Source organism: Mercenaria mercenaria, chromosome 4 (genome assembly GCF_021730395.1).
Source record: "Mercenaria mercenaria strain notata chromosome 4, MADL_Memer_1, whole genome shotgun sequence".
NCBI lineage: Eukaryota > Metazoa > Mollusca > Bivalvia > Venerida > Veneridae > Mercenaria > Mercenaria mercenaria.
The window spans coordinates 100,023,724-100,047,008 of record NC_069364.1 but is presented as its reverse complement, the minus strand read 5'-3'; the positions used below and the strand labels follow the sequence as shown (position 1 = coordinate 100,047,008).

General features: G+C 35.7%; 1 protein-coding gene across 1 annotated transcript; it reads right to left on the bottom strand.

Moving 5' to 3' along the window:
• Positions 1-352: 352 nt before the first annotated feature.
• On the bottom strand, positions 353-22,819 carry LOC123552533 (cleavage stimulation factor subunit 2-like). Its single transcript, XM_045342254.2, has 11 exons — positions 22,678-22,819; positions 19,484-19,562; positions 13,635-13,839; positions 13,077-13,184; positions 12,407-12,526; positions 11,239-11,325; positions 10,583-10,637; positions 9,854-9,958; positions 6,299-6,690; positions 4,746-4,838; positions 353-1,382 (listed from the first exon to the last, which is right to left on the bottom strand). The coding sequence occupies exons 1-11, from the start codon at positions 22,730-22,732 to the stop codon at positions 1,266-1,268; spliced, it is 1,416 nt and encodes a 471-aa protein (XP_045198189.2). The 5' UTR covers positions 22,733-22,819; the 3' UTR covers positions 353-1,265.
• Between the last annotated feature and the right edge of the window lie 466 nt (positions 22,820-23,285).

Below are 23,285 nucleotides of genomic sequence, written 5' to 3'. Positions count from 1 at the left end.
CATTCCAAAGTCACACAACAAAATAGTTCTGGTTTAGTTTTATCTCTTGTAGCAAAACATTACATTTTCTTCGTAAAATAACATTTCTGAATTGAGAAATATATTAAAAAGAACAAGGAGCATTTTATTTTTATCGAATTTCACACAAATAATATTTGCATAATCTGTGCAAAAACTGTTTAGTCGACATTAACAGCACAAGAGTCATCTGGCATGGGGGTTGTTCAGCAGAAAAGTATCTGCATGAAATTCAATCCATTACGATGTATTAGTCATTTCTATCACCTGATTCCAGATACATGTGTCACACTTATATCAACTGATTTTTTTTCTTGAAGAAAACAAGCTGAAATTTTCAGCTGGGTATTCGTCCAAATATATTTCAATAATACAGTCAAATTTTGTTCGCTCAAACTCAGATAATTTGAACATCACCCTCGCTTGAATGCATCAGCAAGTCCCTTTAAAGTTCCTATATAATGAATATTGTTCCAATGCTCAAACTACCGATAACTCAAATTAAGTTGTGTCAAGTTTGTGCAAATGAAGTTTAAGTGTATACAGAGCAATATAAATAACAAATAACCTTATATTACTGTCAATTTTATTCTGTGATATGACAGTTGACAGCCTTGCTATTTCAGGAAATCATACCATTTGATATTCATGACAAAATAAATTCACCAGACATAGTCTGTGAATATTTGCATATAACTAAAATCACAATCTGAAGAAGTTTGAGAAAAGTTTCCATGTTTCACAGGTTCTGATCTGGAGGAATTCCAAGATACAATATTCAAAATGAAAGATAAGATGCTATCTTCACTAATATATTACTTTATATATGCATAATGAAGAAATTCAAAAAATAAATTGCATTATTGTAATATAAAATTAAGTGCTAAGAAGGATTACAAAACACAAATATCTCATTGTACACGAACCTAGTTTGTTAACATGTATATCGCCTTTCATACAAGAGGTTGTGATTTCAGACTTGTAATGTAGGATTTTATTCATTACCTCAGTATTTACATTGTACCTGGGATGTCAAAATTCAGAAAATTAACAGTTTGATACAATTTTGAAGTAACTTTCAATTATGAACTTGTAATATTTGGCAGATGTGACAAAAGTACTGAAATCACAACATCTCTATGTTCTTTACAATTCTGTTTTGTAGATAACCCACAACTTTAAAAGTATCAATGAAAAACTGAGAACTGAATGGAAGTGTATTATAATGACATTAAAATGAAACAAGATCATGTTGCATTTTTTGAGATCTGTTCCTTTAATATAAGAATGCTCTGCCTCTGGTCTGGAGGTAACATGGCAATCTGCTGGTCTGTTAATTGTAGCACCTGCATTATCAGGGCAGCCTGAAATAACATACAAACATATTCATAATATAATCTGGCCCGTTTACGTATCTGAACATTTCACATTCAAATTAAATGTTCTGGTGTTTTAAGTGATACAGACTAAGTTAAGACAATATCACTTTAATGGTAGTGGTGTTTTTGTGGTCATATTGAGACTATCTCACTTAAATGGTAGGGGTGTTTTTGTAGCCATATCGAGACTATTCCACTTTAATGGTAGGGGAACACCACAAGTGTCTTAATGTGCACTAATTTTTGGCAAAGGAAGTCCTTTGGCAGAACCAGACATTCTGAAAATCTGTCGGACAGCTTCCACAAATGAAAGATTTTGGCAGAACCACAGACATTCTGAAAATCTGTCGGACAGCTTCCACAAATGAAAGATTTTGGCAGAACCACAGACATTCTGACAATCTGTCGGACAGCTTCCACAAATGAAAGATTTTGGCAGAACCACAGATATTCTGAAAATCTGTCGGACAACTGCAACAAATGAAAGAATTCTATATTGTTGTGGGTGACAGTCGGAGAGCTGCCACAAATGAAAGAATTCTATATTGTTGTGGGTGACAGTCGAACTCAAGAGCATTCTTAGCTTATTGATTAATAACTGTTTCCAGTCACAAGGTCACTTTGACCTTGACCTTTGACCTACTGACCCCAAGAACAACAGGGATTTTTCCTCTAATTTGTACTAAAGTCACCGTGTAAAGTTTGAAAGCCCTAGTCATTCAAGACAGGAAATAAGTAATCAAAGTGACAGATACAATTCACCATATTATAATACTTCCTGTTTGTTTCAAAATATGTACAGTGAAACACTGCTCGCTTGAGGTCGCAAGGGGATAAGCAAACTGCTCAAGTTATCCATGGTTTTGAGCGACCCAAACTTGACCAACATACGAAGAAAAGTGAAATTTGTTTTATCAATTGTCATCGGGACCATTTGCAGAGGAAACGGTGATGCTTATAATAACACACTCGTGAAATTTTCCAAAAAACAACAACAACGTATTATAAACCTTATCTATGATGGACGTTTCAAAATGTAATTTGTAAATGGCACATGTGAAGAAACAACTAGGGGGTTTTTATTAATCTTTTTTTATTTATCAACAAGTGCATATCATAGTTATTGTCTTTATTTTATGAAAAGTCTAGATCTATATTATTTCCTTTATTTGCAAGCAAACAACTGCAGAATAAAATATTAAGATCTCATAATCATCTTCTCGATCTCGCAGAAAAGATGTAACAAGTAATAACATACTTGCTTTAGTCTAAAACAAACAGTAATTGATCAATATTAGATTATTAAACCTTTTTTTTTTTCAACCTTTCATCAATAATTAAACTCATTATCAGATCAAATATACCAACAACAAGAGGGCCATGATGGCCCTATATCGCTCACCTGTTATCATTGCACTTGAGGACAAGAAGGTCCTCAGAAAAAATATCTAAATCCAAAGGACAGGAACAACAAAGGGAAGAATTTAAACAAAAAGAAAGAAAAAATTCTTACAAGGTATAGATGTGTCAAAATACACCTAAAAATTGGAGGTACCATCCATGTTGTACCACTGAAAAGTGGTCTCGGTTTTTCCCTACGGCCAATAATAAAAAAGTTACTAAAAATAAGCTATTTATAGTAACGAAAAAGGGAAGTAATTAAAAAAATATACATTGTAAGTGAACAAAAGAAAGATCTGCCAAATAAATCTGTTGACATAAATGAAATTTCAGATCAGTATCTTCATTAGTTACGGAGATATACCCATTTTAATTTGAAATAAAGGGAGGTAATTTGACATAAAATCAGTCCATAGTTATCTACTCTGATTGTCTCACTCCAACTAATAACAATAATGAAATTTCAAATACGTCCTATAAGTACTTACTGATATAAATCCATTTTGATTACAATCAGGGGAGGTAATCAGATATAAAATAACTCTGGAACCTACGATTGGATCTGATTTGTCATGGAATCCAAGATTTATTGTTGTTGAAGACATTTTGGACGTTTGTATCAAATATAACCATAAATGAAGTCTCTATATGGCTGCAAAAGCCAAAACAGCCAATTTTGGACCTTTAAGGGGCCATAACTCCGGAACCCATGATGGAATCTGGCCAGTTCAAGAAAGTAAGCAAGATCTTGTGGTGATACAAGTTGTGTGCAAGTTTGGTTAAAATCAAATCATAAATGAAGCTGCTATTGTGCAGACAAGGTCAAAATAGCTAATTTTGGCCCTTTCAGGGGCCATAACTCTGAAACCAATTATGGGATCTGGCCGGTTCAAGAAAGGAACCGAGATCTTATGGTGACACAAGTTTTGTGCAAGTTTGATTAAATTCAAATCATAAATGAAGCTGCTATTGTGCAGACAAGGTCAAAATAGCTAATTCTGGCCCTTTCAGGGGCCATAACTCTGGAACCCATGAAGGAATCTTGCCAGTTTAAGAAAGGAATCAAGATCTTATAGTGATACAAGTTGTGTGCAAGTTTGGTTAAAATCAAATCATAAATGAAGCTGCTATTGTGCAGACAAGGTCAAAATAGCTAATTTTGGCCCTTTCAGGGGCCATAACTCTGGAACCCATAATGTGATCTGGCTGGTTCAAGAATGGAACCAAGATCTTATGGTGACACAAGTTTTGTGTAAGTTTGATTAAATTCAAATCATAAATGAAGCTGCTATTGTGCAGACAAGGTCAAAATAGCTAATTTTGGCCCTTTTAGGGGCCATAACTCTGGAACCCATAATGGGATCTGGCCAGTTCAAGAAAGGAACCAAGATCTCATGGTGATACAAGTTGTGTGCATGTTTGGTTAAAATAAAATCATAAATGAAACCACTATCGTGCAGACACGAAATTGTTGACGCACGGACGGACTGACGCCGGACGCCGGACGAAGGGTGATCACAAAAGCTCACCTTGTCACTATGTGACAGGTGAGCTAAAAACAAACATTTAAGATAGCCGGGGAATAGACCAGCACGCAATTCTCATGGCGTGCGAAAATTTTAAATTAACTGATACCTTCTGACCGTCGAAGGTGTGAAAATTTTTGACACCTCTGCTCGAGCTTGCCAGAAGCAAGAAAGAGTTTAATTAACACACAGGGACCAGGTGTCATGCTCGAGCGGTCGAGTTATCGATGCTCGACCCAGCAGTGGTAATTTCTCACAGGAAATAAAAGAAAATCCGCCGGGACCATATGAATTGCTCGAGCGAGCCCGGGTACTAGAGTCATCGATGCTCGAACGAGCGGTGTTTCACTGTAGCTAAAAATACTATTAGTATCTCAGGAAGATCCTATTCATATTTAACACTATCTTTTTCTTTGCTTACCTTTTCTTGGTCTTGAGATGTCACTCCAGGGCCTCCACCTCCAGCTGCTAGCATCTGAGGATTCATACCTGCCATGTTGGGCAGACCTCCCTGCTGTAATACAGAATAACACAAGTTACAGCTGAAATATCAAAGAATTTATAAACCCAGTACAATACATATTTTTGAAATCTGTGCAATGTTATTAAACTTAAGTAAAAGCAATGCTATTTTTCACAGTATGTCATTAATTAATCAAATAATACTGAAACCAGACAGTTTTGACACATTTCTCAGATGCTTTGTTCATTCCACTCAGTAAATGCAGTTTTTCACTTAGTGTTCAATTATAAACAGCTTTCAATAAATATAAAAAAAATTCTGAGATTCCCTATCCTTACAAATATTCCTGAATTAACTAACTTAATAAAACATGTCCCTAGATCATTAACCTTACAAGTATTCTTTGATTCCTAAACCTAAAAGTATGTCACCCTTTACTCTATCCTGTCAAAAACTTCTTTGATTCCTTAACCTAATAAGAAGAGTCCTTGACTCCTTAACCTAACAAAATGTGTTTCTTGACTCCTTTACCTAAACAAGTGTCATGGACTCTTTATTGATGTTTACCTATTCTTCTCAAGCAACGGACAACTACCACATATAAATAAGAGATGTAGGACAAATGACATTAGGCAAGTAATCTTCAGTAAGCACTAACATGTTTGTTCTTGATACATGTATGTAACTAACAAATTGTGGAATATGGGATAAAAATCCTAAATGCAGTTTTCCCACTGTGCAGTTATCACTGGGTGTTGATGACTCTAAATTTAATATGACAGTTAGAAGTTATTACTAGTGTGCCAGTAAGGTTTCTCGAGTGTTTGTTATGTAAATAATGAATATATAGAAATGTTGCTTCATATAGACCTGGAGGTATTTTATTTGCGTGCTATAGGTCTAAAACCAATTCTAACACTAGGTCAGTTACTAGTGAAATTAATCAGTTTCACACGGATTCCGTACCAGTAGTAACTTTCTACCAACAAGTAGCAGACAAATTTCCTACACATATAAAAGGACAAATGAATTCAGATGTATCATCCTCTGAAAAAATCTTCAAGGAAGAAGAGTGCCTCACCCAGTATTTTAATCAATATAGGGATATGCTGTCACAACTGAATTTAATGCTCGGCACATTATACATTTGACCTGTGCTTTTTCATCAGCTTTTCATTTATATACAGCGTTCAGCTCACTTAACCAATGTTTCTGGGTTCTTTACTGGTATGAATTAGTTCTTTGCAGGAACCTTACAGCCTTCACACATGGATCAGATTAGAGGACATGAAGTTTTCAGTTAATCATCATGGATAACATGCACCATGTCAGACATTTGAACTATAAATCTCTTGCTTGGAAGTTTTGTATTCTACCCTGCAGACCAAACGGAACAGACCTAGTGTGATGGTATCTTGATTCTAGTAATCAAAAGTATATATCTAATTCCCTACAGTGTTACTTTGACCAAATTCATTAAAACTCTCAAGGTTTCAGACAGTGTTTCTTACCATTAAATTTTGCATCATGCCTTGTGAAGAAGCTATACTGGCTGGTGGCATCACTGGTCTAGGACCTGCTGGCATGCCTCTTGTATCACCCTGCGCCATCAACCTTGGGTCCCTAGGATCTCTTCCAAAGTCTGGCCTCTGTGGTGGTCCCTGGCCAGGCCCTCCCATGCCCTGTGGACCAGGACCACCCATGCCCTGTGGACCAGGACCACCCATACCCTGAGGGCCGGGACCACCCATGCCCTGGGGTCCTGGACCACCCATGTTCTGTGGACCCGGCCCACCCATGTTTTGTGGGCCTGGACCGCCCATGTTCTGTGGACCAGGGCCACCCATTCCTTGTATAGGAAACAGTTGTGGTCTATTTCCCATACCTTGCGGTCCTGGGCCACCTAAAATCATATATAAATCTTTATACATATATATAATTCCTTCATTAAAATATTCCCGAAAGAGCTAAAAATACAAGAGGGCCATGATGGCCCTATATCGCTCACCTGTTATCATTGCACTTGAGGACAAGAAGGTCCTCAGAAAAAATATCTAAGTCCAAAGGACAGTAACAACAAAGTGAAGAAATTTAACCGAAAAGAAAAAAAAAATTCTTACAAGGTACAGATATGTCAAAGTACACCTAAAAACTGGAGGTACCATCCATACTGTACCACAGAAAAGTGGTCTTGGTTTTTCCCTACGGCCAATAATAAAAAAGTTACTAAAATAAGCTATTTATAGTAACGTAAAAGGGAAGTAATTAAAAAAAATTTTATTGTAAGTGAACAAAAGAAGGATCTGCCAAATAAATTTGTTGACATAAATGAAATTTCAGATAAGTATCTTCATTAGGTACGGAGATATACCCATTTTAATTTGAAATAAAGGGAGGTAATTTGACATAAAATCAGTCCATAGTTATCTACCCTGATTGGCTCAGTCCAACTAATGACAATAATGAAATTTCAAATAAGTCCTATAAGTACTAACTGATATAAATCCATTTTGATTACAATCAGGGGAGGTAATCAGATATAAAATAACTCTGGAACCTATGATTGGATCTGATTTGTCATGGAATCCAAGATTTATTGTTGTTGAAGATATTTTGGAAGTTTGTATCAAATAAAACCATAAATGAAGTCTCTATATGGCTGCAAAAGCCAAAATAGCCGATTTTGGACCTTTAAGGGGCCATAACTCTTGAACCCAAGATGGAATCTGGCCAGTTCAAAAAAGGAACCAAGATCTTGTGGTGATACAAGTTGTGTGCAAGTTTGGTTAAAATCAAATCATAAATGAAGCTGCTATTGTACAGACAAGGTCGAAATAGCTGATTTTGGCCCTTTCAGGGGCCATAACTCTGGACCCCATTATGGGATCTGGCCGTTTCAAGAAAGGAACCAAGATCTTATGGTGACACAAGTTTTGTGCAAGTTTGATTAAATTCAAATCATAAATGAAGCTGCTATTGTGCAGACAAGGTCAAAATAGCTAATTCTGGCCCTTTCAGGGGCCATAACTCTGGAACCCATAATGGAATCTCGCCAGTTCAAGAAAGGAACCAAGATCTTATGGTGATACAAGTTGTGTGCAAGTTTGGTTAAAATAAAGTCATAAATGAAGCTGCTATTGTGCAGACAAGGTCAAAATAGCTAATTCTGGCCCTTTCAGGGGCCATAACTCTGAAACCCATAATGGAATCTGGCTAGTTCAAGAAAGGAACCAAGATCTTATGGTGACACAAGTTTTGTGCAAGTTTGGTTAAAATCAAATCATAAATGAAGCTGCTATTGTGCAGACAAGGTCAAAATAGCTATTTTTGGCCCTTTCAGGGGCCATAACTCCGGAACCCATAATGGGATCTGGCCAGTTCAAGAAAGGAACCGAGATCTTATGGTGATACAAGTTGTGTGCAAGTTTGGTTAAAATAAAATCAGTAATGAAACCACTATCGTGCAGACACGAAATTGTTGACGGACGGACGGACGACGGACGACGGACGAAGGGTGATCACAAAAGCTCACCTTGTCACTATGTGACAGGTGAGCTAATAAACAAAATGATACATACTCCTTAATGTATAATAAGAACATATCAAGTAAATGTATTTGAAACATAAATTATTCACACTGCTCCACTCTATATCGAACTGTATTCTACATTTACTGTTTTATCGATCATATACAAGTATACCATTTTTTCTTTAAAAGAAACAAACTTCAATGTGGATGGAAAAAAGGTAGCAGTTGCGAATCATGTACAGCTTAGAAAGAAATTGTTGCAGACTGAGTGAACAAACCAATTTTAGTGAGTGAAGAATTTGGATATCTAGGCTATCCAACATACAAATGAAGTAAAACCAAATACTGCTGAGAAAAAATTAGCTGCAAGCATTGCTAAATATTCTACAGTTGTAAAAATAAACATTATGAAAAGATTCTTTTTCAAGAAAGAAAATACTGTCAACACATACTATTTTGAATATTTCATTTGAAGACTGCACTTCAGAATGTGTACTGTTTGTTTTTTGTTGGGTTTAACTTAGGTCAACGCCCTGATTGAGGCTCAAACCCACATCAGTGAGCGGCAAATGTTTCAGTAGTTAATAACCACTCGGCCATGGCGGCCCCAAAAATGTGTACTGTACCATGAAGCAAGGTCCATGACATGATGCCATTTTAAAAACTACCTTTCTCTCGTCAGCAGTATAAGATAAACAAGAGCTCGTTGAACACGTAATGCCCCCCTTGATGCATTCAGTAACTGCACAAGGAACAGAAATTATTTGGTCACTGTGCACTGGATGTTTGACATACTGACCTCAAATCAATACCTAATTATGGGTCATTTACCAGTCATAAGTGACCTCCGTATCAAATGTGATCTTAGACCAAAGCATTCTCTAGTTATTTGACAAGAAGAGTTATACTGGTCTGGGTCAATACGACCTTGACCTTTGACCTCGAAATCAATAGGGGTCATCTGCTAGTGTAGATCAACCTCACTATTTAGTTTCGTGATCCAAGGCCCAAGGGTTCTCAAGTTATTGTAACGGTTTAACTGTTGCGGGTCACTGTGACTGTGACCTTGACCTTTGATCTACTGAGGGTCATGGTGTAGGTCAATCTCCCTATATAGTTTCTTGATCCTAGGCCAGGTGTTCTCAATTTATCTCCGAGAACTGTTCCGGGTTACTGTGTCCTTGACCTTTGACCTACTGATCTCAAAATCAATAGGGGTCATCTGCTGGTCATGATCAACCTCCCTATCAACTTTCATGATCCTAGGCCCAAGTGTTTTTGAGTTATCATCTTGAAACCATTTAATAGTTCCGGATCACTGTGACCTTGACATTTGGCCTACTGATCTCAAAATCAATAGGGGTCATCTGCTGGTCATGACCAACCTCCCTATTTAGTTTCATGATCCTAGGCCCATGAGTTATCATCCAGAAACTGATTGGTCTATGGAGCAACTGACCAACATCTGCAAAACAATATACCCCTCCTTCTTTGAAGGGGGGCATAAATAATGATACTCTATTTAATATAAATTTACCCATCATTCCAGGACCTCTTGGGCCTCCCATCATTCCAGCAGGGCCTCCTGGACCTTGAGATACTGGCACATTACCCATCAAACCCCCTGGACCACGCCCACCACCTGAAACAAATGCAAGGTATTAAACGTATTAAGTTTTACAGTCAATTATCAATACTGTTAGATCCATCTAACAGGATTTTTTTTTTGTGAACTGTGGCTTCTTGTTGCAAGACCCAAATATTAACTATACATGGTTCTAACTTTTTTTTTGCCTTATGTTGCACTGACACAATTATAAGTCAATATGGAAACTCAACTTTTCAGCTTTAATGGTAGAGGAAGGCCCCCAGGTGCCCCTCCCTGCATTGTTTCATCACAAGTAGAACCACTGACCTTATGTAAGCCAACTGGATAGCTTCTGCACATGGAGAATTCAATGTCCCGAGTGAGGCTCGAACCCACATTGGTGAGGGGCAAGTGATTCAAAACATCATTCTAAAGATCTCTGTAGCTTGATTTTTAAAATATCTTTGATAATTTCAATTAACAGTAACAAACTTTGAAAGTTTTTTTATCTATTAGGCATTTTGAAATAAAATTTCACTGATCTGTACAAAATCACAAACCATTCTGCCACACAGACTCAAGAAAAGTTTTACAAATAATTTGCATTTTCACAAATACCTGTTGGACTGGATTACTTCAGATATGAGGTAGTTTAAAGATTTTTGAAAATGTGCTTACCCATCATTGAGGCATCAGGCATTGATGTTTGAGGCTGTGGTGGAACAATGGGAGCCTGAAATTTGAAAAACCTCAAGTTAGGTCATATACTTTAAGTAATCTTTTCCTGTTTTCATTTATCCGTTTTAGGCCAAAACACTGAGCACACTTATATACATGCGCATTTTCAAGTATTAAAACTGTAAGAAATGGAACACCAATGTATTATATAAGAGTTATTTGAAAGCACAGAACATGGTCAGAAGTATTATTCCTTTCTAATGTCTTTTTGCAACATTTTAATAATATCAAAGCTTGTTTACATCTAATCATTCTGACATGGTCAGTAAATGTTACTTTGACTGCACTGACAAAAAAAAAGTTCAGCCCAAAAGACAAAATAAGAAGTTTAACAAGGCAATTATTGACACAATGTTTAACAAAAGATGAAACAAGATGAATGTACATGGATGACTACTTCAAGGTTGGATAGAGAAAAAGACATATATGTGATAACTGGAGCTATTACTGGCATAACTGAAGTGAGTAATGTGTCGTATGATGTGGGTGGTAATGTAGAACAACTAAATTTCAAGTCTGATAAAATCCATTCCTAAACTTGTGACTTTGAATACTCAAGCTAAAAATGCTATTTGTGAAAGCAGAAACAGCTGTACCTGTTGTACAGGTGGTTGTGATGTTGCTGGTGTAGGTGCTGTACTACCTGCTGGTGGTACCTGAGAACTATCTCTGTGCAACATCGCCTGAAAATATACATACGGTTATGTTTTATTGCTTGTGTTAGGTAAAAAAAACTAACATTTTTCTAAAGATGTTCTTCAGTTACATACATGCTGTCAATTATTCTTATCATGTTTCTTATGTCTAACTTATAACAGAAAACAATAAGATGACAATACAGTTTCTTGAATAATACAATAAAACAAAAATACATTGTATAGCAACATTCTCTGTTTTGTCTTTCTTTGTTGTCTAGGAAGAGTGCATCAATTTATGCTAACAGATAAAAAATTAAATGCAAAGCAACTATTTTTTCAACTTTTAATTCCAATTCCACTGTTTTTGAAAGACCCCAGTTTATTACACTTACTATAGGACATTCCCTTCAATATGGGTGAATGTTGCCAGGCCCTCTGATGGAGGAATTTTCATATTAATTTCACATGAAAATGGCATTCTTTCTTGCAAAATTTTCTATTACTCGAAATACACTACAGACTGGGTAATTTTTGTGTAGGATTTGTTTTGAGATTTTACAGTTAGCAGCCTTATTTGCACTTTTAACAATTCACAGAACGCAAGTGTTTATGTTTTCAGACATAGTGCAGCTTAATAGTCACCAATATATTACATTTGCAAGTGAATATTGGACATGATATTACAATAGGTAAATATAACAAGTCATATGAAACAGACTGAGCTTATACCAAACTCAACTGAGCCAACATGAGAAAATCAGGGCCAAAACGACAAAAAACAGCCGATGCAGGATTCAAGCATTTTGATCGGTTCTAGCATATTTTTGGAAAAATAACAAGGCCAATATGAAATCACTTGATTAGTAATATAAAGCCATCACAAATATGACCCAATCTACAGCAATCAATTCAGGTGTAAGTTATGTTATGCCCATGTATTTAATATAATAAAACTTTTACACAATTTTACACAAAAAAAAACAACATTAAAATTTCTACTTTTGTGAGGTAGGAGAGGGGGACGGGATTTTTAGCAAAAGACAGAAAATGTATATTCCATGGTGAAGGAAATGGGGCCAAACTTTAACCCCCAAAATGGTCAAACAAGGTCCCTGTATTACATTACCATGGCAACTTGAGGGTCAACAATTTTCATGACAATCTGAGCCTGTAACAGTGCGTATGCCAACTGGGGATTCTGTAACAACATGTTCCGAGCCTCTGTCGGGTTGTTCTGGATACACAGCTGTAATATGACAATATACATGAAAATGAATAAATATCACTTTTTATCATTTCAGCATAATAATTATAGAAACCAGCAATAATGTCTAGATCGATGACTCTATGGATAAAAGTAGACAGAAATGCCTTTCTTAATATATTATTGCAGACAAAAGTATTTTGCCATTTCTCAGATCATGTTAATAATAGCTGAAAAGCATATTATTTTGTTTTAAATATTGATTGTCCATACTTTCTACTTCAAAACTCAGTTGTTTCACTGGGCTTACAAGACCTTGTGGCTATGGTCATCAACTTCGAAGCAACTGCCCATTATTGCTGTTGGTTAAAACCTGAACTTAGCCACTAGCCAGCAGACTAGAATTCTTTCATCAAGGTAAGCTACATAGCTGTCTTATGAAGGTTAATGATTCTCTCAAGGGGCCTGTCTGTGCCTTAAATAATGCAGGAAGGTACGCCTGAGGTCTTCCTCTACCATTTTAATCTGGTAAGTCACCACTGGGCCTAAGTTTAAGAGTGAATTAAAACCCAGTAAATGTAACTGAAGATACCTTCATCTGCTTCATGAGTTCAAACATCTGTTCTGGCGGCAGACTGGCCACAGCTTTAGATATGGCTTCTGGAGCTTTCTCAGGTTCTACTGGATCACCATAGGGACTCTAAAATATTCAAAAATACAATCAACTTAATTTTCATTAACAGTGACAACAGTTTTGTGTTATATGATTACAAAATTCAAAAAGATCTGCTAACACCAGGTCTTCATTCTACAAGTATGTAACAGTTGTACTACTTAATTATGATTGTAGCCATTCCGGTAGAAAATCAATTATTTCTCTATATCAATTAGAAGTTTTTGTGTTTTTAAGTGTTTATTCTTTCCTTTAGTGAAGTGATTTATTAGTCATGCCATGGAACATTAAAAGTAACAGTTATCTATTACTTTTCAAAATAATATATCATAGGCACAGACTGTTAATAAGCAGCTACCACTGGGAACAATTGACAATAAAGCAGAAAAAGCATCTCCGCTAAATTTAAAACAGAAAGTACAAGATTGCAACAATAACCACTCAGACTGATGTTTCTACAGTAATGCATTAACTTACTTCAAGAATCGGCCCACCAAGAGCTTGCTGCATACCAGCCATTTCATCCTTGTTAGATTCTCCAGCCGCTACCCCCACACGTAGAGGGCGCCCATTGAAGTCTGTATTGTTGAGGTTACGTAGTGCACTCTGTGCTGTCTCAACATCCTGGTACTCACAGAAACCATAACCCTTTGGTTTACCAGTCTCTCTGTCATATACTAACCTTTAAGACAGATTTGAAGTAAAATGAAATTACTGTATACTTTTACAAATAAAATATCAATTTCAAATGTCATGAGAAATCACATTGCTACTCAAATTTTTTCTCTACGCACTCTACTTACAATTTCTGCGAACTTCATACGTACTAGTATACCTTCAAAGGTTTTCATAACAAGGCATTACCATTCCAGTATAATTATATAAGAGGTAGTGGTTCATCTGTTAAGTTTATGGCACAGAGGCAAAAAAAAACCCAACAAATTCTACATCAACTAGCAGTCAGGGGTGTAACTGTTTCAAGTTATCACATTTTATAACCCATTTGAGTTATTGCGTTTACTTTCATAACTTGTTTCAGTTATCATAAAATATTACAAAGCCCTCCTGTTCCAAATCCTTATTTTGAATGTGACTAATGCAATCATTTCCTGAATCCTTGGTCTTTTATCTTTCCAGCTATGCAGTAAATTTGTTTACGCAAGGCTGATAAATTCTTACGCATATGGTTTTAAAGCTATAAAACATCCCATTATGCTCGTCAGGCCATGATCAGACTAAAAGAGTTTGATTAACCACAGTTTGCTACTAATTACACTTTGAAGGTCAATTTGTGAGAACTGCAAAAAGGCTTTTTTTTAATACTGTAAAATCATTAAATTTCGTGGGCATAAAATTTCGTGGTTTTGGTCAAAACGGTAATTTCGTAGGGATATGAATTCGTGGATTTCAACGATTGAACATAAAACTAATGGGAATTTTACTTGTTCGTTGGGATTAAATTTCGTGGATCGAGTCAACCACGAAAATTTGTCCCCCACGAATATTAATGAGTTCACAGTAACTTACCTGGGTTATCTATATTTTATAACTCATACAGGTTATATAATGCTGGGAAAAATAACTGAAATAGGTTACATAACTTAAAACAGTTACACCCCTGACTGACTAGAAAACAGCTTGTCAAAATATTCTGTACTTTTTGTTTTAAAGAAAAAATCACAAGCATGCAAAATGTTGTTCTTAAAATAAAATTGTAATTTTGAATAACCTTTAATTCTTATAAATTTTGCACATCTGGGAAGGTTTTCAATTACCATAACAAAACTGACTAACTTCAAAAATGTGCAAAAAGAGGAAATAAAACTGTAACTATAAGATATGAATAGCAGTCTGAGTAATTTTCATTTGGATATCAAAAACATGGTTGTGTGTAAGTATGTATAAAGACTTTCCATCACAACTACCTTTAAACAGCAAAGCTAGGTCTTTACAGTCAAATATCAGTTCTACTAAAGCACTATTAATTTCTTAATTATGTCCAGCATCTACAATGATTTAATCATGTAACATGTACAACAAAGACCATATATGGCCCATTTTCTGTCCAGTTTGCCAGGAACCTACATATTGTAAGAATTACTTACCATCTCTTTCAATGTGTACCCGAGTTGTAATATTTTTAAAGCTTTATGGACAGGCTATGAATTAGTTGTAATATTTTTAAAGCTTTATGGACAGGCTATGAATTAATTTGATATTTTTCAAAGTCATCAAACTTTCAAAACATATTAACAACTTTGACATGAAAAGAGCGGGGTTTAGTGTCCCTTGCCAACTTTGACTTGAAAAGAGTGGGGCCTAGTGCCCACTCCGGCTCTATCTTTCCTGTATATTTCACTTATAGAATTTCATTTTTTTTTTCAAATTTGCCTAATAAACAAATACATTTTTACAAATTAATTCTAAGTACGAATAGGCGGAGGACTAAGCTCCTTTCATCGCTTACAATCTCCTATCTTCCCCGAATTTCATAGTTTTCAAATTTCGCCACTTACAAAATTACATGCTTACAAAAAAAAAAAGAAAAAAAAAAAAGAGTAAGATATGGCTGGGGACGTAGCCCATTGCATCACTTAAAATCTCCTAACATTCCCGTATGTTCTCCTTCTATCATCAAAGATAAAATTTCATATTTTTTTTAAATTTCACCACTTACAAAATTACATTCTTACAAAATAATTCCAAATACGAAAAGGCCGGGGATTTAGCTCCTTTCATCTCTTACTATCGCCGATCTTCCCCAACTGTTCCCCTTCTTCCATGATCTAAGATAAAATTTCATATTTTTCAAATTTCGCCACTTACAAAATTACATTCTTAAATTACCACCAAGTACGAAAAGGCCGGGTACTTAGCTCCTTTCATCTCTTACTATCGCCGATCTTCCCCGTATATTCGCCTACTTCTATGATCTCTGATAAAATTTCATATTTTTTTAATTTCGCCACTTACAAAATTACATTCTTACAAAATAATTCTAAGTAATTCTAAGTACGAAAAGGCCAGGGACTTGGCTCCTTTCATCTCTTACTATCACCGATCCTCCCCCTATGTTCCCCTTCTTCTATGATCTAAGATAAAATTTCATATTTTTTCAAATTTCGCCACTTACAAAATTACATTCTTACAAAATAAAATAAGTACGAAAAGGCCCGGGACTTAGCTCCTTTCATCTCTTACTTTCTCCGATCTTCCCCGTGTATTCCCCGTCTTCTATTATCTAAGATAAAATTTCATATTTTTAAAATTTCGCCACTTACAAAATTACATTCTTACAAAATAATTACAAGTACGAAAAGGGCAGGGTCTTAGCTCCTTTCGTCTCTTACTATCTCCGAAATTTGAGAAAATACGAAATATTATCTTAGATTATAAAAAAAGGGGAATATACGGGGAAGATCAGAGATAGTAAGAGATGAAAGGAGCCAAGTCCCCGGCCTTGTCGTACTTAGAATTATTTTGTAAGAATGTAATTTTGTAAGTGGCGAAATTCGAAAAATATGAAATTTTATCATAAATCATAGAAGTAGGCGAACATACGGGGAAGATCGGAGATAGTAAGAGATGAAAGGAGCCCGGCCTTTTCGTAAAGCTAAGTCTTCGTACTTGTAATTATTTTGTAAGAATGTAATTTTGTAAGTGGCGAAATTCGAAAAATATGAAATTTTATCATAATTCGTAGAAGTAGGCGAACATACGGGGAAGATCGGAGATAGTAAGAGATGAAAGGAGCCCGGCCTTTTCGTAAAGCTAAGTCTTCGTACTTGTAATTATTTTGTAAGAATGTAATTTTGTAAGTGGCGAAATTTGAAAAATATGAACTTTTAGCATAGATCATAGAAGGGAAAGATACAGGGAAGATCGGAGATAGTAAGAGATGAAAGGAGCTAAGTCCTCGGCCTTTTCGTACTTAGAATAATTTTGTAAGAATGTAATTTTGTAAGTGGCGAAATTCGAAAAATATGAAATTTTATCATAAATCATAGAAGTAGGAGAACATACGGGGAAGATCGGAGATAGTAAGAGATGAAAGGAGCTAAGACCCCGGCCTTTTCGTACTTGGAATTATTTTGTAAGAATGTAATTTTGTAAGTGGCGAAATTCAATAAATATGAAATTTTATTACAGATCATAGAAGTAAGGGAACATAAGCGGGAAGATGAGAGATAGTATGAGATGAAAGGAGCTAAATCCCCGGCCTTTTCGTACTTAGAATTATTTTGTAAGAATGTAATTTTGTAAGTGGCGAAATCCGAAAAATATGAAATTTCATCATACCGGTAAATCATAGGAGAACATACTGGGAAGATCGGAGATAAGAAGAGACGAAAGGAGCTAAGACCCCGGCTTTTTCGTATTTGGAATTATTTTGTAAGAATGTAATTTTGTAAGTGGCGATATTAAAAAAATATGAAATTTTATCATAAATCATAGAAGTAGGCGAACATACGGGGAAGATCGGAGATAGTAAGAGATGAAAGGAGCCCGGCCTTTTCGTAAAGCTAAGTCTTCGCACTTGTAATTATTTTGTAAGAATGTAATTTTGTAAGTGGCGAAATTTGAAAAATATGAACTTTTAGCATAGATCATAGAAGGGAAAGATACAGGGAAGATTGGAGATAGTAAGAGATGAAAGGAGCTAAGTCCCCGGCCTTTTCGTACTTAGAATTATTTTGTAAGAATGTAATTTTGTAAGTGGCGAAATTTGAAAAATATGAAATTTTATCATAAATCATAGAAGTAGGAGAACATACGGGGAAGATCGGAGATAGTAAGAGAGGAAAGGAGCTAAGACCCCGGCCTTTTCGTACTTGGAATTATTTTGTAAGAATGTAATTTTGTAAGTGGCGAAATTCAATAAATATGAAATTTTATTACAGATCACAGAAGTAAGGGAACATAAGCAGGAAGATGAGAGATAGTAAGAGATGAAAGGAGCTAAATCCCCGGCCTTTTCGTACTTAGAATTATTTTGTAAGAATGTAATTTTGTAAGTGGCGAAATCCGAAAAATATGAAATTTTATCATAAATCATAGAAGTAGGAGAACATACTGGGAAGATCGGAGATAGTAAGAGAGGAAAGGAGCTAAGACCCCGGCCTTTTCGTACTTGGAATTATTTTGTAAGAATGTAATTTTGTAAGTGGCGATATTAAAAAAATATGAAATTTTATTATAGATCATAGAAGTAGGGGAACACAGCGGGAAGATGAGAGATAGTAAGAGATGAAAGGAGCTAAATCCCCGGCCTTTTCGTACTTAGAATTATTATGTAAGAATGTAATTTTGTAAGTGACGAAACTGGAAAAAATATGAAATTTTATCATAGATCATAGAATAGTACTTAGAATAATTCTGTGAGAATGTAATTTTGAAAGTGGCGAAATTTGTAAAAAATATGAAATTTTATTATAGATCATAGAATAGGCGAATATACGCAGGAGATCGGAGATAGTAAGAGATGAAAGGAGCTAAGTCCCTGGCCTTTTCGTACTTATAAATTTTTTGTAAGAATGTAATTTTGTAAGTGGCGAAATTTTAAAAATATGAAATTTTATCATAGATCATAGAATAGGCGAATATACGGGGAAGATCGGAGATAGTAAGAGATGAAAGTAGCTAAGTCCCCGGCCTTTTCGTACTTAGAATTATTTTGTAAGAATGTAATTTTGTAAGGGGCGAAATTTTAAAAATATGAAATTTTATCATAGATCATAGAATAGGCGAATATACGAAATTTTAAAAATATGAAATTTTATCATAGATCATAGAATAGGCGAATATACGGGGAAGATCGGAGATAGTAAGAGTTGAAAGTAGCTAAGTCCCCGGCCTTTTCGTACTTAGAATTATTTTGTAAGAATGTAATTTTGTAAGGGGCGAAATTTATAAATATTAATTTTTTTATCATAGACCATAAAAAGGGTGGGCGATAGTAAGAGATGAAAGAGACTAGGTGCCCTGCATTTCCTTAGTTAGAAATATTTTGTAATAATGTAAGTTTGTAAGAGGTGAAATATGAATATATGAAATTTCATCATAGAGAATAAATGAAAGGGACTATACGGGGAAAATAGGAAGGGGAAGAACAAAACAGGGAGATTCAAAGTGGTGCACGTCTCCTCTTGTCTCCATCGATGTATAGACAGACTTAAAATGCTATACCGATTCAGACTCGTGACGGATGGGCTTTTACAACTTGCCATTATTATTTCTAATTTCAAAGTCCATTGTAAGTAATTCTTACAACATGCTCTCTTCTGGCGAACTGGACAGAAAATGAGACATATCTAACAAAGACATACCTGAAGCTGACTACAGGTCCTGCTTGTATGAAAATTTCCTTTAATGCTTCTTCTGTAGCTTCATAGGGAATATTTCCAACTGAAAAAAAAAAACAACACAATTTTAAACTAGAAGCTGCGTTCAATAAACGCTTGATGCCCCTGGTGGCATCCTTGTCAATACAAAGCAACCTAAGTCCAAAACGAGGTCAAGTTCAAGGTCAAACTGAGGTCAGGTGATGTGTGAAGATGAGGAATGGTCACAGGTAACATCTGCATTAGTATCAAGTCATTCTAGTAAGGGGTATTGATGCTAGACGGAAACGGTCCCATTTGGTTAACCAAGAGATGGCCCATATAAAGCAACCTAAGTCCAAAATCAGGTCAAGGTCCAGGTCAAACTGAGGTCAGGTGATGTGTGAAGATGAGGAATGGTCACAGGTTACATCTGCAATAGTATCAAGTTATTCTAGTAAGGGGTATTGATTCTAGACAAAACGGTCCCATCTGATTAACCGGATGGACGAACAAACGAACGGACGGACAGGACAGTCACTATATGCCTCCCGCATCAGTAGATGCCGGGGGCATAAAAAGTGTTTCGGTTATAAATCTAGTATTTGTTTTCCAGCAGATTTAAGCAAATTACACAAGTCTGATAAGAGCTAAACAAAAGCATATTAACGGCAAATATGCAGGGACTTTTTCAAATTTCAGGGATGGTACCAGTTCTGGTAACCAAACTCATCATCAGACTGGTTCTGAATTTTGTATAGTGTAAAATGGCATGAAAATCAATACAGACACCTGCTTCTACAATTTAAAATCCAAATTTAATTTTTTGGAATACCTCTCTTACATCGCATCCATTATTCTCCTTATATGTGTAACAGCCATATCAATTGCATTTCTACTCAGTTTGGCCTCTTGCAAATGTAACTGGCAGGTCTAATGGCAATCCCATTTTTTATTTTATACAAAACAGAACATGAATAGTCGAAGTACAAGTGATGTAAGACAAAGTTGCTGACATTGCAAATTTCACATTCAACAGAGAGAACAGGTTGTAAAATTGGTATTGAATGAAACCATTACAATGCATCAGACATGTCAGAGAATCCAAATCTAATTTTATTGGGTTGGAACAGGGGTTGCTTTGTTCATAATAAAGAATTGCACACATTCCCCTAATATGAATTATGAGGAATAAAAAATGGGTGAAATACTGTTGTTATTGTTACTAAAACAGCATATACCAGAAATGCATGATAATAATGTACGACAATTACTCATTCTTGGAGTGTTTTCTTGCATTAAATACTCAGTATGTTACATTCTCCAACTTTTTACTTCTAATATACAGACCTTAAACAACCTTTTCAACATGACTGATAAGCAGGAATAATTAGAATAAACCATGTTGCAATTAAAACACAGTAAAATGAAAATATAATTAAAATAAAGGTCAAGTTTCTTGTTAAATGTGGGTAGTCAACAGAAGTCCCCACCTGTAGTCGGCGAAAAGTCCCCAACTTGAATGGATGGAACAATATATTTCCAGCAGTGTCATATTTACCTCCCCAGCATCCAGTCTAGGCCGATACTGCTGGAAACAGTACCAATTTTGTAAATTGGTGATTTCTTTTTCTTGTTCCGTTAATGTACAAGGCTCACTCTGGAGCATTGTCGTACATGGTGACTGTACAAAGTAGATGTGAGGCATGCGCAATTGATGTGCATTTAAAACTACAGTCTGGAATCAGCTACCTCAGAGGTTGTAGGTATTATGTGTGCCACTTCCAACAACCTTGCTGTTGGGTTAACCCTTTATTAATATGGTTAGAGTGTCCGCCCACAGATCACAAATTCCAGGGTTCGATCCTCTGTGAGACTGAGGTATTTTACTTCAATGGCGGTGAGGATGTTTGATGTACTCATGTATTTAGATGAGGCTAGACACTGATTGTAGATTCAGTGATACCTCAGACTAGAAACTGATTGTAGATTCAGTTGATACCTCAGACTAGAAACTGATTGTAGATTCAGTTGATACCTCAGACTTGAAACTGATAGATGATGCCTCAATCTGACGTCAGAACTGATTCCGAGATATTTTTCTGATATGGCAGAATCCCTCTCTTTACCTACAATGTGGCCCTTTATGTACCAGGTCTTTTATGTACCACTTTGACACCTAATGTACCACAGTATATAGGTGGTATAGCCACGACAGGGAATCGAACCCGGACCGCTGGCACGTCGGCGTTGTAGTCAAGCCTGTTAACCACTGAGCCACCGATTCCCTCTAATTATTCACATTTGATAATATTAGGTCTGTTTCCCTGCTCTGTTGGTTTTAACTTGGTAAATTTGACTGCGCAATACCAACTGAGTTCGGATCAATTCTACTATTCCTTGGACAAGTAAGTTGTGCCAATTATTTACTGCATCAATAGGAAATGGTAGTTTTTAAAACATGCTGAATTTTAACGAAGCATATTAATAAAGATATATGATTGTGTTTTGAAGGACAGAGAGAAAGAGAGGATGGGACAGACAGACAAGATTTAACATTACCATTAATTAGATGCCAATTTCCATTAATAATATCAATAATGGTTTCCGCAGACAGGAATTTCGTATGTTTTTTTATGACATTCAACAATGAAATGTTCTAATCTAAAGATATGCAAAAGGTCAAATGTTGTTATTATTTGCCGGCTTCGGATTGGTTGAAAAATGTGTTGCTTTGAATCATGAAAATATCCTTAAAATCTGGAAATGTAATGTTTTCTGTGCATTTTGAAGTATTTTATAGCTGCCTGGCTATATATTTAACCCTGAAATTAGCAATTTAGTGAAGTAAGTACTTGTTGGAATTCACCACTAAATTCCATGCACAGTTGAGGGTGGTCGTCTTTGAATGGAAATAGAAAAAAAGTGGATGGTGTCTGGAAGGCTATTTGACAGGGTAAATGGCACCACATGTGTCAACAAAAGTTTTGAGGGCGTCATACAGAGTCATTTCTTCCAATGTAAGCCTATGGAAAAATTAACAGCAGTGTCTGACCAAAAACGCCGGTAGATCTAGTTTCTGTCATCGCGAAAACTAATGACAAAATTGATCATCACAGAAATTCCAAAAATATTCGCACTAAATAAATAGCGAATAGCTTCCCCTGGAAGCAGTCATTCTTTTTCTATCGTATACGTACCAAATACTGATCGTTTAGCTCTTTCTTGAGCAGATATTGGTGCAAGATCATCCATTCTTCCGATTTTAAAGACTGTGTTATTTGAATGCTGTGAGAATCACTCTTAAAGCTGTCCCTCATTAAGTTTTAGGAGTTATAGGCCCTCTGAATACCCCAAAGTTCACAAAGATGTTGAGACCACATAAACAGTACAGTCCACATGGAAACCACTTCAGTTTCTTTGCCCATTAAATTTTGTGTTCACCTAAGTCTCAGAAAAGTCATGAATTATCTTAATAGGCCTAACACAAAAAAAATTGTTTCTTTCCAGCAAACAAGAAATCAGTAAAACCAAATGATGCTTCCTAATGCATGTGCCTGGGGAATAACATATTAGTAACCAAAATAAATGGAGATAATAAAAAGAAGAAAATTGAATAAAGGGAGATAAGGCATAAAAAAAATGTTTGTTTCCGGTATCCCGACCTACCCTGAATTTTTGGCCTGACCGTAAATGTTTTCATGGCCTAGCTTGGAGAAGTTTTTTTCTCAACTTTTTAACAAAAAGATGCAAAACTGCCTTTCTATGCTTTAAACATGCTGCTCAGTGATGTTAGCTAGAAATCAAC

Coding starts and splice junctions, on each gene's coding strand:
- LOC123552533 (XM_045342254.2), bottom strand. CDS start 22,732: ATGGATGATCTTGCACCAATATCTGCTCAAGAAAGAGCTAAACGATCA. Junction 13,185..13,634: donor TTGGTGGGCCGATTCTTGAA/GTAAGTTAATGC, acceptor TGAATATTTTAG/AGTCCCTATGGTGATCCAGT. Junction 4,839..6,298: donor GCATGATGCAAAATTTAATG/GTAAGAAACACT, acceptor TCTGTATTACAG/CAGGGAGGTCTGCCCAACAT.